Source organism: Emys orbicularis, chromosome 10 (assembly GCF_028017835.1).
Source record: "Emys orbicularis isolate rEmyOrb1 chromosome 10, rEmyOrb1.hap1, whole genome shotgun sequence".
Lineage (NCBI taxonomy): Eukaryota > Metazoa > Chordata > Testudines > Emydidae > Emys > Emys orbicularis.
Genome location: NC_088692.1, coordinates 87,165,996 through 87,180,649, shown reverse-complemented (window position 1 = coordinate 87,180,649; position 14,654 = coordinate 87,165,996). Strand labels below are relative to the sequence as shown.

Below are 14,654 nucleotides of genomic sequence, written 5' to 3'. Positions count from 1 at the left end.
ACCTACCAGGAAGCATAATTAGAATAGATCTTAGCAGACGATAAATGCAATGGCTCAGATTGAACCCTGGGGTAACTCTCCAGCGCCCAGCAGGGTCAAGAGCCAGCGCTGATCTCGGCTTCAGCTATATTATTTTGTCATCAGAAATTATTATTCTGTGTAGGAAGAAATAATCTTTCCTTGCCATGGAAGGCATAACTGCCCTCCCATTGCCTGTCTCTCGATGCTGCCCAAGCTGGGGCATCTGAGTGTGAAGTCTGGGGGAGAGGGGCCCTGGCAGGACAGGCACTCAGGGTGGACTCTCTGCAAAGCCTGTCCTCTCTTCAGTCCTCTTGTGCTGTACCTCCTACAAGTTAACTTGTCCCTCCCACTCCTTCCCAATGAGCAGCTTCTGGCAGGGAGCTGGGAAAGGCTGGGGATAAGTGGAAGCTTTTTTCAGAGTAAGGCTACCACTCTGGCTCGGTGCCTCAAGCGGATGGTAGGGGTAGGGTACCAGAAGCCTCTAGCACTCACATGGACTTCTACAAAGGGCTCTTTGTAGCCTGGGCTCTCAGCCTCCTACCAGGTAAGCTCCCTCCCCTCTCTACCATCTGCTGAACTCTGGAAAGCTTCTCTCAGGGCTGAAGGCACCGGCGGCAGCAGGCAGTTTTAAAAAGGGGGGGAAATAGCTTTTTGCTTATGTTGGCAATCAAAGGAAAAAGAGCCTGAGAAAGCCACCGTTTAATAAGGCCGTTGGTCAGTTAGTGAAAGGTCTACAGTAAACAAGGAGGGGTAAAGGAGGGGATTTTTCCCCAGAAAGTGGAAAGGGATAAAATCTTTCGCTCGGCTCCTGAGGGATGACTGGGAATGAAGGCGAGAGAACTCTTTTCGGTAAAGCACTCTCAGCTCCTCATCTGGGTTACAGTTGCATGTGGGATTAGTTTGTATCTTTTTTTTTTTCCTAAGTAGAAAATACTTTAAAACAAAAATGAAGTCTCTAAGACTGTGCTAAGTTTGGGGTTGTACTGGCAGCTTGTCTTCAGCAGCACAAAAGGGGGCTGGGGATGGGGAAGGTGTCAGGGACTAAATAACCTCTGGGTGCTGAGATTTTAGGTGCTCGTTTCATTTTAAGATGTGAGTTTGCAGCCTTCCTTCACATACGGTTCAGTGTGTGGCTGCATAAGCCATATTGAGTTACAAGGGGGGGGGGGGGGAGAGTTCTGCTTATTGTTGGCCACATGCCTGAGAGTTTAAGTTCAGTTGTTACAGAAAGTGAGTCCCTGCAGTAGTCAGTTTTGCTGCAATTAGACTAGCCAGCTTTCCATGCACAGCCTACCTCAGGAGCAAAGGGGACCGTGTCTCTGCTTTGAGCTTTAGAACAAAAGAAAATCTTTCTACCAGCTAGTAAAAAGTTGCTACTGTTGCTAACTAAATTACGCACAGCAATATGATGCTAAGAGCCGCACTGGGATCTCTTGTGATACTGTAAACACTTCTAAACATCCTGAGGGAGTGCGTATCTATTTTTTCTAATTGCACAATTACTTGATAATCTAAGGAAAGCTGCAAGGATGCTGCCTTTCTTTGCCTAATAGAGAACATGTGTCTATGCCTTGCACGTGGACAAAATGTTGTCCGCTTTGCACACAACTCTAAGTGAGATCTGAGAGGTTTTCACTTTGGACAGCATTCTGTGGTTACTTGCTGCATTTCGGAGATATTACTTCTTACTGTTTTTTTCAGACTACGGCAGACTTGCCTTTGAAAATAGGTGGATCAAGTTGCTCTGACATTTGGACAATAGGCACTATACTTAAAACTGTGCTTACGTGTACTTTAAAGTCTGCAGCTTAAACTCCTTAAGGAGATCGAGTTATAGACTTGGTTTTATTTTATATTTTTAGACTCCACTTATGGAACACTGTAAATTTTTGGAGCTTTGCCTGCAGGCCACACAAATAAATTTAAACTTGGCTATTCCGTTATACGTACACTCCAGATGCCATAGTGACATCTGCTGGTGATGACAGAACTCATTAAGTACAGACATCTGTGGTAAACAGTCTGATGTTTGTTCAAACAGGCAGCAAAAAGAATAACTGAAATAGCAAGAGTCAATTTTTAACTCCCTATAAAGGGTCCAATGGTATCCTAGGTCTGGCATTCCTGTATGTCTTGTCTTGCAGTCAACCCAGGTGGGGTGGGGTGTGTGGGGACAGGAAACTAACGATGGCATTTCGATCTTTTGGATCAAGGCACATTTGGTTTTCTATGCTTGATGCACAAAGACATGACCAACCTTAGAAGAATCATAGCATCATAGGATATCAGGGTTGGAAGAGACCTCAGGAGGTCATCTAGTCCAACCCTCTGCTCAAAGCAGGACCAATCCCCAACTAAATCATCCCAGCCAGGGCTTTGTCAAGCCTGACCTTAAAAACCTCTAAGGAAGGAGATTCCACCACCTCCTTAGGTAACCCATTCCAGTGCTTCACCACCCTCCTGGTGAAATAGTGTTTCCTAATATCCAACTAGACCTCCCCCACTGCAACAAGAGACCATTGCTCCTTGTTCTGTCATCTGCCACCACTGAGAACAATCTAGATCCATCCTCTTTGGAACCCCCCCCCCTTTCAGGTAGTTGAAGGCTGCTGTCAAATCCCGCCTCACTCTTCTCTTCTGCAGACTAAATAAGCCCAGTTCCCTCAGCCTCTCCTCGTAAGTCATCACAGCTTACATCACAGCTGTGGAGCAGTAACATAGGCTGAGCGTGAAGCTGCAGGGTGGAACCAAATCTAAGTATGTATATGTTGAAATAATCCTTTTATCCACATAGGAAGCCATCACATGTTCACAGCTGGATATTGTGTCATGATTTATGTTAATCTAGTGTGTAAAGTGCTGTCATGTGGTGCCTTCCTACAACAGAAAGAAAGCGGGGACCTAAAAAAAAAAGCTACTGCATCAGACCTACCTTGTCTCTTTCACCTTTTAAAGTGACTGTTTTCAGGCATAATTGGTTTGTGGAAACTCAAGATATTTACACTCTAGTTATAAAGACATTGGAAAATGCCCTGGCAGCCACTGGGGTATATCCTCTGATTTCACTGAAGTTATCGCTGGGATTGATTTGGCCTAGTACATCTCTGTATAACAGACTTTAAAACTACTTGAAGAACTTATTGTCCATATCAGTGTGTGTTCCTTTAAGTCAGTTCAGAGGTTTTCAGTGGTGGCATGTGTGTGATGTTACTATGGAGTTACTATGGTGATTAGCTAATGTTAATAAATAGTGTTGGTCCAACTATTACATACATGACCAGAAGAGTCAGGCCACTTTCTCTTTTCAGCTGACTGCCACTCTTCCTGAGAACGTACCTTCCAGGGAACTCCACGCAGTATAATGTCTTGTGCACTAGCAAACAGAGTTTGGTGAACAGTGATGATCCATCAGGGACCATTACTTCATATCTGGATCTACGGAGAACTAGCCTTAGGACATACAAACAGTGACACCCCCTTCTCAGACGGTTAGAAAACAACAAATAGGGCCAGATCCTGTTCCTAATGAATTCAGTGGGACAGGGATTGGGCCCTTATTGGTTACTAACCATTGTGGGTAAAGTGCTGCACATGGGCTTAATAGAAATGGCTTCTCTAAGTACCTGCTGATATCAGCTGGCTCTGGATATGCAGAGTCAATAGATCATGTTGTTGATCACTGACAATGCAACTTGCTGTGACATGGAGAAGTTGTGTCAATTGGCAAACCTTCCAATTCCAAAAATTAAAGACCCATTTGAAGAAAGCCGAGAAGGTTTTCCCTGATTAGAGAGTTTAGAAAACACACACAGAGTTGTCACAGTTCCGTCTCGCATGTTTGCATCTGGCTGGTTTTATCTGTATGACACATTCTGACACAGAGCGTCACTGGAACGTTAGTAAGTGGGGAAGAAGTCGGAATCTAGTAACCTTATCCAGTATGGTGGTTGGACCTGTTGGTAACCTCTCTTGTTATCTTTATTTATTGCTTTTGTTATGTAGCTACTTCTAGACTTGTGTAAGTGAGGAACTAATGAAATAATAGAGCCAGGCATTTCACAAGGCTATCCCTACAGTTTTGTCCATACACTTCCATCCTCGTCTGTAACACCCCTGTTATTCCAGTCCAGGGATTCTCTAGCAACTATGCCCTGCCAGCCACAGCAAATTAAGCACTGATTTTGTAATGCACACAGATGTCCATGGGAGAATAGGATGAAGCCCCCTGACTCATCTTGCCTTGTGTCCTAAGCTGAGTTGTAACGTAGGACATTAGGTGTGCTAGATTGGTATGTCTGGCTAGTGGACTAATGCTGTGCCACCCAGACCCCACGCTGCTTTATTTCACTATGAAAGATTTAGTCTAACTTTATTTTTTTGTTTTCCACTTCTCCCTCGACCCCAGCTTTCTATTAATCTGGGTGGCTAGAATGTCTATTTCTAGCTGGGCAGTACATGTGTCAGGAAGACCCTGACCACACTGGCATGGGAACTGTGCGCTCTGTGACCACGTTAAAAGATTGTTGTCCTAGCGAGCTTCCAGGATGATTTTCCTGACCAGTGTGCACAGGGTTTATTATTCATCTGGAAAATGTGCTGGGGCTATTAGAAAAGTTTGCTACAGAGTAGCTAGGGGCTTGTCTCCATTAGATAACCTTATTTGGTTTGAATAAAATTATGAGGTCTGTTAGCTGATACGATACTGACCACCATTTTGTGGTTAGGACAGATCATATGCAGTATCGGCCCATAGTGTTTTCAGCAGAGTTTAGCCTGCCAGGATGGTGAACATGATTCTCTTTGGTCTACCCTGCACACAAGGTCATGGTCAGAATCATGTCATCTAACTCGAATGTTCCCAGTTGTGATCAAACACATTAAGATTATTAATGTTAAGACTTGGGGAGCTAGTCTATTATTTGGCTTGCATGGTACAGGCAGGGCCGGCTCTGGCTTTTTTGCCGCCCCAGGCAAAAAAGCCTCCCGCTGCCCCCCCCCCCCCCCGCAGGGAGCGCGGCAGGGGAGGGCGCTGAGCCCGGCCGCGGGCCCGCTCTCCCCGACGGGCCGGAGCGCCAGGGGGAGGGCGGAGAGCCCGGCCGGGGCTCCGCTCTCCCCGGCGGCGAGCCCGGCCGGGGCTCCGCTCTCCCCGGCGGCCAGAGCGCCGGGGGGAGGGCGGCGAGCCCGGTCGCGGCCCCGCTCTCGGGCCGGAGTGCCGCGCCGCCCCCCTCCAGGTGCCGCCCCAAGCACATGCTTGGTGGGCTGGTGCCTGGAGCCGGCCCTGGGTACAGGGAACTCACCTTCGAACCCTGATAGGCACAGATATGTAGTTGGATTGGTGTTAACTTGGATCCCAAATGCAATGGGATACCTCGCATGTTCTTCCTCTGTCTCTGCTAGTACAGTAGCAGTTAATTGGAGAGCTAGAATTTGTATTTTTTTAATGACTATGTAGTCCCTGCATCATCAAGAATGATATTCTCGTGGCCCAGCATTTTAAAATAAAGCAACTTCTCTTTTGCTGCTTTTTGAAGGCCAATGAGCTGTAACTAGAAGGTGCTCTGACAGTTAATGACGTGCGGCTGCTTCCTAAAGATCTTGTGGGTAACCATGAACGTTACAGAACATGAATTTGTAATTAGAGATTTTACATTTATGCTTCTTATTACCCTGTTTTCGATCTACACCCATGGCGGCATCCACAAAGAAAACTCACTTTGTTCCCTAATGCCACATGATGGTCAATGGCTTTTAGTAGTTTCGGAGTTTGTTTAGCTCTTTGCTGGCAAGATCTTGGGTGTTTTAATACTTTCAGCATTTTATTTCACTTGTAGGAGGTAATAGCTGGGTTTACTGCAAGGTGATAAATTGTAGTCATATAATCTCTATATGTCATTATCGTTATTGTTGTGGGATTCGCTGTCACTGCTCTAAGCTTTCTCCCAAGTTTAGGATTGAGTAGCAGTGCCTACACGTACACTTTGTTACAAGGGCTGCTGCACCTCAGAACTGGGCTTTAGTGACTGGGTAGGACCCAGAAGTGAAAAATAGTCCGTTGAGTTTCAAGTCCCAGACCAGGATGTTTGACCTCGGAATGCACCAGGCTTTGTGCATGTGTGAACTCCCCGCCTGCCACATGCACAGTCCTCGTCTCCACATCTCTGAAAGGATCGATCTTGATTCTCTGGAGCCAAGTGGGATCTAGCCCAGCTCACGTTGTTCCAATTCTCATCTTCATAAGGGTTTCCTTAGCTCCTTTTAATTTGTCAGTGTCCAGAATCCTCCAGCCCCTGAATCCTGCATCTGCTTCAACGGCAAACTTGGGGGGATCCCTCTCCCAGGGAGAAGTGCCCAGTGGGGGCCCTGGAGGGAAGAAAACTCCACCAGGTTCCCCTCTACAAGTCATTCTCAGAGGTTCATAGAATCATAGACTATCAGGGTTGGAAGGGACCTCAGGAGGTCATCTAGTCCAACCCCCTGCTCAAAGCAGGACCAATCCCCACACAGATTTTTACCCCAGTTCCTTAAATGGCCCCCTCAAGGATTGAACTCACAACCCTGATGTGTCTGCTAGAAGCCGACTATCCTCCCGGCACAGGAGATGGTTCAGGGGCAGGAGGGCATCCCTCCCTACTGGCTATCGCCTGCCTGCTGCAAGGCCAATAGATGCCCTGGCAGACAGAGCATGAGCTAAGGTAGGGTTGAACGCAGCCCCAGGCTAGAGCAGACACTAGATCCTCTGGAGGCCTGAGCCAGGCTCTGCCCTGGCTCCTAGACCCCTACTCTTCCCCTTCTCCTTGGAGCCCCACACAGCATCTCCCTGCTGCACTGCTACCACGGCACCCCTCAGAGGGGTACCCCACTGTGGGAAGAGCTGTCCGAAAAGGTCAGCAGCCTCGGGCTACATTAACCCCTTCATGGTTTTACCACTACAGGGAGGACCACTGTGTATTTCTCTAGTGCTGCCCATTTCCTCTCCTTCCGCCCACACATCTTCCTACCCCTGGAGAGCCCTTCCCAGGGCCAGGGCAGGCAGAGAGGGGCCACAGAAGCTGCTGATGTCCCCTCTGTGCAGATGAAATACCCAGGGAAGAGGTTCTCAGCTGAGAAGCCTGATATAGGCTGCTACACTGTAGCTCCCTTCCATAACCTTTCGGTTCATTCCACATTTCCGTCACGCTCGGATTACGCAGGGAATGCTCTCCAGTTCTGCCCTGCTCCAGCTAAACAAACCTTTAAGGCGCTGCGGCCACACCTGTTTAGCTTAAGTTAATAATATAGAGCTATTATCACCGACACAGTAACCTCAAACCATTGCAACAGGCCACATTTTCAATAACATCAAACAAAACTACTCTATAGCACTGTCTAGACTCTAGAGAGTGGTGAGGTCTATGATAGAGCCAATGTCGTAACCTGTGACAACTGCTGCAGAGCAAAGACCAGCTACTATCAATAACAAGACACAATTTGAGAGGCAACGGCTCAAACGTTAACCTTCCTTAAGAAAAATCTAGCTCGAATAGCATCCTGATTCTAGAAAACCTAGCCAAGGGGTAGCCCCGAAAACTGGCCAAATCTTATCTTCCTGGTGCGTGAGCCACTGAAAAGTGAACCGAGACGACCGGGTTTCTTTCCATTCATAGGCACAGGTAGGATGGTGCTGTGGCTAGAGTGATAGATGGGGACTTGGAAGATGTGGATTCAATTCCCTGCTCTGCTACAGACTTTCTGTGTGACCTTGGACAAGTCACTTAGTCTCTGTGCCTCAGTTTCCCATCTGCACAATGCGGATAATAGCACTTCCCCTCCACCTTAGAGGGGTTTTGTGAGAATAAATGCATTGAAAGATTGTGAGATGCTCAGATATTCTAGTAAAGAGGGTCACGTAAGCACAGATACACACGTTACATTTCTCCTCTTATGAATCCTGCTCTCTGAAGCCCTCAGAGACACAGGGGGAATAGACCTAGAGAGGACAGAACCCTTTCAGTGTTGTGTGTTCCTTCAGAAGAAAGTCCCTTCTGACAGAAGATGCAAAGCTCCAGTAAGAAGAGAATGGAAATGAAGATGTGGAGAGAGATTTGTGCAGGAGAACTTTTTCTTTCGGAGAAAATGGTAGCTTTTTTCCCCGTGTTGTTTCCCAAATGTATTTTTCTTTTGCATGCTTAGCTAACAAGTATCAAGAGTTTGTACTAAACAAAAACTCCAGTACAGACAGGAGATATTTGAGGCTTCTGGGTTTGACAGCATTGCAAGCTAAGCTTGTGGGATTTGGGCACTTGTTTATGACTGTGATGTCACTTCTGACAAGAAAATAAGACGTGGTTCTTCCGATTGTTAACAGTCTCCTTGACAACCTTTCACAAGATTTGTTTTAGTAATTTAATCCAGTTTGAACAGTCTCCGATTTTTCTTTTTTGCCTTAAATGCTCTGCTCAACATCTGCGTACATTTCTGAACAGCTTTTCCTCCAATATATGACGAATTTCACTGACTTTGCCATCTAGTTTGTAAATCTTTCCTCCAAATCATTTTCTGTTTTTCGCCCCAGATTTGTCACCAGAATCGCACTAAAACTAAACATTTATATGGGGCCTATGAACCTGAAAGATTCCTGTGCTATATTCATAGAGTATACCACCACTGAAATGCAGCTACCCCTGGTTTGCAGAGAAGACCCAAATGGCTCGACAGTGTGGGGAGGGAACATTTGTTGGCCTAAGGTACTAGGTCATGCCCCTTCTTTTACAAAAAAGTGTCATCTGCTCTTTAGGTGCTCATCTTGCATCATTGAAGTCAATGGGATTTTTGACATCAGAGTCCCAAAAGCCATTCAGGTTCTCTGTGTCTGAAAGAAACCCTCACACAGAGAAAACCACCTGGTGCTCACTTCATCTGCCTGGGGAAGATGAAGAGCTGAGCTGACCCACTCAGCCAGTGTTTGACCCTGAGACTCCAATGAACCTTGGTGTTCCCAACCTGATGCTCTTGCCCCTGAACATCCCCTCTGGCATTTGCTCTTGTCCTGCCATTTTTAATGCCTGGGGAGTTTTCAGCTGTTATTTGTGTCCATTTTTTGAAGCTGGCTTTTGTTGACCAGCCTGAGAGCAATGGGGTCCTTTGCGAACCTAATTTCTGACAGGCCTGGATGAGTTTACATTGAAAAAGCTCCACTACTGAACGTTGAAAACTTTAGAAAGTTTAGTAATTAAAACATATTCCAAAATCCCTCTGCCACCATTTCTCCTTAGCCAAAGAAAAATTTATTTTGTTAACTGACAAAAATGCCTTGACAGTGAAACAGACGCCTGATGAAATGTAAATGACTAATCTCAGAAACAGAGGAGACTTTCTACCTACTGCCAAAGAATCATCAGTGCCGTTGCTATGTTGTCAACAATGGTGGGTGTGGCTGGAATAAGCAGCCGATGGGATGCGAAACTTTGTGAGTCTTAGAGAAGCAAGAAATACAAATTCTTAATGAATCAACTGTATGTAGGTTTTGGAGAGAAGAGCTGAAATCGTATCTGATATTATGGGACTGATTCAGCACCACTGAAATCTATGGAAGTTTTGCATTGACTCATATGGGAACAGAAAGCAAGTTCCATAGGGTACAGCTTCACTGCAGAATTAGCGCGGGCTCTTCCTTGGGTTTTTCCCCTAACTACCCTCCTCTCCACACACAAACCCTCTCACCTGAGTGCAGGGGTGCTTTCAACCCAGGGTAGCTGGCCGGGCTGGGGGTATAGGCTAGAGTGTGGGTTCTGCATTCACTCCGGCCAATAATCAGTGAGGAAACAGGTAAAATCTCATTAATTCCAATAGTCCTCCAATGCCTTCCCACAATTACCCCCGTGTGCCCAGAAGGACAGACACGTTTTCCAACAATTCACTGGGAAGGACTCAGAACGGCTCTTCTTACCACAGCACAGAGAACTAGAGGGTCTACCCCCAGAAGTCCTAGTGACGTGCACGGGGGAATGCAGCACCGTGAGGAGGACACAATAACACGAGTCAGGCTTTGCTGTCTGTCCGCTCACACCTGGGCTAGGCTAACCCGGGTGCTGATCAACTGAGTTAACGCATGTTGATAAATTGGATAGTCAATTGCTTGACCAAACTTTGGTTCTTTATGAAATATATTCAAGAGACCGAATAACCAGTGTCAGTCAGGTTGATTGCTCTAAGCCAATAACAATATAGTACAGGAAAAAGGTTCCATACTATATCAGTCTCTGGGAAGCCAACTCGTGAAGCGTTGTTACATCCACCTTAGGCAGAAGTGTGCTCCCCGAGTTACACCCCTAATGCCTCCTTTTTACACCCTGCCTGTTTACAAGTGAAACTAGACTGAACCAGTCAGCTCTTTGCCTTGTTTTTCTGGTATCATGGTGTACCCCTTATCTCTTTGTTCTGAACACATGCATTTCAGGCACCAGAGGGTGTGAAGGCACCTCCTAGGTTTGTACTAGGGTAGGACAATCATGTGGCTTGCCCTCTTCCTTTGGGGCATTTCAGTACAGGCCTGTGAGAGTAATTCCCTTTCTGTTGCTATGGTAAAGCACTCACTTGTCCAGATCTTAACAGCTTCCCTGTTTGCTCAAGCCAAAACTTACTTCAATGAATCAAGGGGTGATGGGATACTTAGCATAAGTGAGCAGGGTGATATAAAATTCATTGGCCAATTTAAGCTATATAGCTGCTATATTATTATTGACAGACTATGTCTATATGCTAGCTAGCACACAGTAGTCAGTATTCTGACATGAAGACCTACCCTAAATCTCTCCCTAGCACTTTTCACATGAGTGTGAAGTTGAACCCAGTGACCCTGATCCAATATTTCCTCTGCTGGGTAGCACGCGCTCTGCAGCTTGGGAACTGCCATTCATCCCAGAAGTAGGCGCAGTTCAGTGGCGTGGGGCTTGGAATGCCTTTGGGGTGAAAAAAAGAACAGGAATACTTGTGGCACCTTAGAGACTAACAAATTTATTAGAGCATAAGCTTTCGTGGGCTACAGCCCACTTCTTCGGATGCATTTTGGGGTGAAAGGGGCTTATAGAGGAGTGGACTCACCCCTGCGGCGCCGCCTGCTGGTGACTTCCAGGAATTAGCTCTTCCAGCGTCCTGGAGCACCCTCTGCAGGCCCGTGGTCCACCTGTCCTCTGGCCCCCATGTCCCTCCCAGACCCCAGTGCCCTTTTACCTGGGGTGCTGTCCCCTGGCAGTACCCCCACAGTTCTGGGTCTCCCCCTCCCAGGGGAACCCCCACCCACTATCCCCACTTCACCTCAGTCTTGGCTACTGCCCAGTCTCCATCTAGCCCCATTCACTAGGGCAGACTGCAGTATCAGCCACTCATCCCAGGCAAAGGGGTTCGGACCCGCTGCCTCTGCCTACCCATGGGCTGCCCCCTGCAACCCAGTACCTAATAGGCCTTACCAGGCCTGCAGCCTGGGGCTTTCCTAGGCCAGAGCTTCCTGGCTCCCTTGGCCTTTCCCCAGCCCTGCTCCACTCTAGGCACTTAGTTGAGCTCCCTACAGCCAGGCCCTTCTCTCTCTGAATGCCAAGAGAGACTGAGTCCATGCTCCTGGCTCCCAGCCTTTATGGGGCCAGCTGGGCCTGATTGGGGCGTGGCCCCAGCTGAGCCTGCTTCCTCCCACTCAGCCCAGGCGTTTTGCCCTTCCACAGCCCTCCTACAGGGCTGTTTTAAACCCCTCAGGGCAGGAGCGGGTAACCACCCCGCTACAGGGCTGTATAAAGATAAAATAGTATTTCCTCCTGTGATGGTGAAACAAGGAGATGGTATACAGTCCTCTAGTAAGTATTGCTCTGATTGTTTTTGAACATGGTCAGGATATGGGGCTAGAACATGGATAAGGCTTTCCAAGGCCTAATGGAAAAGAATTAACTCCTCCCTGTGTTAAATTTTGTACTGAATATTGCTCCAACCTAGCATCACTTTACAGTAAAACAGATTTTATACAATCTCTTTTTCTCTGAGATCCTGCCAAGACTGTCTTGCTCTGACAAAGACCAGATACCATCTTAGGCTCTCTTTCATTTTTGGTAAGGATGTTATAGGGGTACCAATTATATATGGCACAGTTACCAGCTAATCAAAACACTCATTATAATTTCTTCCTTCGGCCCCATTCACCAACTACTGTCAAGGCAATTAACAATCACAAGGACTTTTTCTGGTTTCCTAACTTCAATGTATCATCAAGAACATCACGTATCAGAGGGGTAGCCGTGTTAGTCTGAGTCTGTAAAAAGCAACAGAGGGTCCTGTGGCACCTTTAAGACTAAGAAGTATTGGGAGCATAAGCTTTCGTGGGTAAGAACCTCATTTCTTCAGATGCAAGCCATCTGAAGAAGTGAGGTTCTTACCCACGAAAGCTTATGCTCCCAATACTTCTGTTAGTCTTAAAGGTGCCACAGGACCCTCTGTTCCTTTCATCAAGAACATGTTCTGGCTACAGATGTGCTAGGCTGTGATTGTGTGATGGGGTGTTTACCCCCCCCCCCCCCCCCCAGGTTGTTAACGGGTTATTATGGGCCTGAGAGGTAACCCAGTGGCTTGGGCCAGACCTAATTAGAGATAAAGCACAGATGGGGGGAGAGCTAGTGCATTTCTTTCTTTCTCCCACCCCAAATAAAGAGCTGTTAAAAGGAGGAGACCTCAAAGGGGGGGAAGTTTGGTGTTTGCACTCTCTGGGCAGTAGCTTGGAAGCAGGTGGGTGGGCTGGCTGGTTTCCTTCTCCTGGGGTGAGCTGGAAGCCTGACTGGAGATGGGGTCTGAGGAGCTGTAGCCTGCCTGAATCCCTTAGCAAAGAGAGGAGTGTGCCAGCCCCTGTGCTGTAGGGTTGATTGCAGCACAGAAGCCTGTGGTTAGAGAGGAGCCCAATCTAGAGCAGCAGGGGCTTGTCTGTTCTGAGGTGGCTGCCAGCTGAAGGTTTGGCTGTTTTTATGCTTCTGTTGGGTTTTGGTAAAGGATTCTGTGGCCCTGGAAGCAGCGGTCTGGTTGGAGGGCCAGGACTCTCCTGTGACTGGAGTAGGCCAAAGGACAGTGGGTGGGCACTGAGGCAAAGGAATTTCATTCCTACATCTAGGTATAGGCTAGAGCTGTTGTGGTGGCTACCTTGCTTCAGACTCTTTGACAACTGTTGAGAAAACGATTTCCAATCCTAGTGTAACAAGGGCAAAAAACAGGTCTTCTCAGAGCATGGGAGAGGCAGAGAGATCCACCTTTCATGCAAAGCCTGGGCTCTGGCTGAGCAGTGCGTGGTGCAGGGCCAGAGAGGGGAGGTGTGTTATGCTATCTTTGGGCTCACCCAGAGGGCCAGCTTGCCCCGGGGAGTAAGTTAGTGGCCTCAGGCTGGTCTAACTTACAGAGACTTGCGCGTGCTTCCAAGGGGCCATTGCAGAAGCCTGGGAGCACCAAATTGCAACATGTTGTGACCACAGCCACTCCCCTGCTAGCACTCCCTGGCATGACCCTCAAACCAAGCACAGAGCTGGTCGGTCCGCTCTACAGCACCAGGGATCTCCCACCCCAGGAAAATCCAGGCAGCAGGTGTGAAATTCAGGGGAAAGGGCTTCACACACTTGCGATTCCCGTTAGGAAATAGCATTGGCAGGGACATCTCAGACTTGCCCTCTATGTTTAGTGTAATAATATCCATGCTTTAAGGACAGCCTGGCCACTCGGTGTATTGCTTTGTCTGCCACTTGACTTGTAGGAAGATTCTTCCTCATGCTGGGTCCACCCTGAATTTAGAAAAAGTCCCTCCATTGCAGACCCTGCTGCAACTCTGATGGTGTCTTACGGGTGAGGTGAAAATACAGAAGCCCATGCTGCCTCTTCTGGCCTCCTGACATCATGGCCCTGAATATAGTATGATCTTTAAGACTAATTACAGAAGCAGAGGCTCATTCTTCATGGGATGAGCGTGGCTTAGTGTTTATGTCACACAGAGCTGGTCTTGCAAGTTTCATCAGTGTTGCCAAGTCTTGTGGATTTTTACCATGAGCTTTCCAATATTTTAGGCTTTTCATAACCTCCAGATCCTGGAGTCTAGGGATTACGTGAGAATCTCAGCTTTCATGTTAAAAAAAAAAAAAAAAAAAAGGGTAATTTTTGAGCCTTCATGGGTGTGGAGGAAAGCTTGAAAATGTGACCCTTAAAAGCTCAAACATCAGAACACCAATAAAAAGAACCCCACATTCATTATTTTAATCTTATGATTCTGGGGAGGCTGACTCATGATTTGTGAATGCATGGGGCTGGCAATGTGTCTCACACAGGATTTTCCAAGAGATCATTTGCAATGTGAGGGTTTTTTTCCCAGCACTAGTAGTAAAATGTAACCAAATTGCATCAGTTTCCAAGTCGGTCTCCCTGATTAAAATTTTTGCCAGTCTTTGGGGGGGCTGGCTGGATCCTGCCCATTTATTTGACTGGGGAGGCAGCCAAGCCAGAGCACGTTTTTTACAGTTTGCACATGTGTGTTAAATTGCCCATTTTACACTTCTCCCTAATAGGTTTGATTTATACACTTTACTGCTTAATGAAGCATTAATGCTATTTTTTTTTCTAAATTGCCTTTTATGAATCGTCCCAATGGA

The 14,654-nt window shown here is 47.1% G+C and overlaps 1 protein-coding gene across 1 annotated transcript in view; it reads left to right on the top strand.

The window, feature by feature from the left end:
• Nucleotides 1–513: 513 nt before the first annotated feature.
• ITGA11 (integrin subunit alpha 11) overlaps nt 514–14,654 on the top strand; it is a 157,411-nt gene continuing 143,270 nt past the window's right edge. The window contains exon 1 of the mRNA XM_065412727.1: nt 514–565. Within this exon, the coding sequence (XP_065268799.1) occupies nt 514–565 (52 nt within the window). The remainder of the gene's footprint in view (nt 566–14,654) is intronic.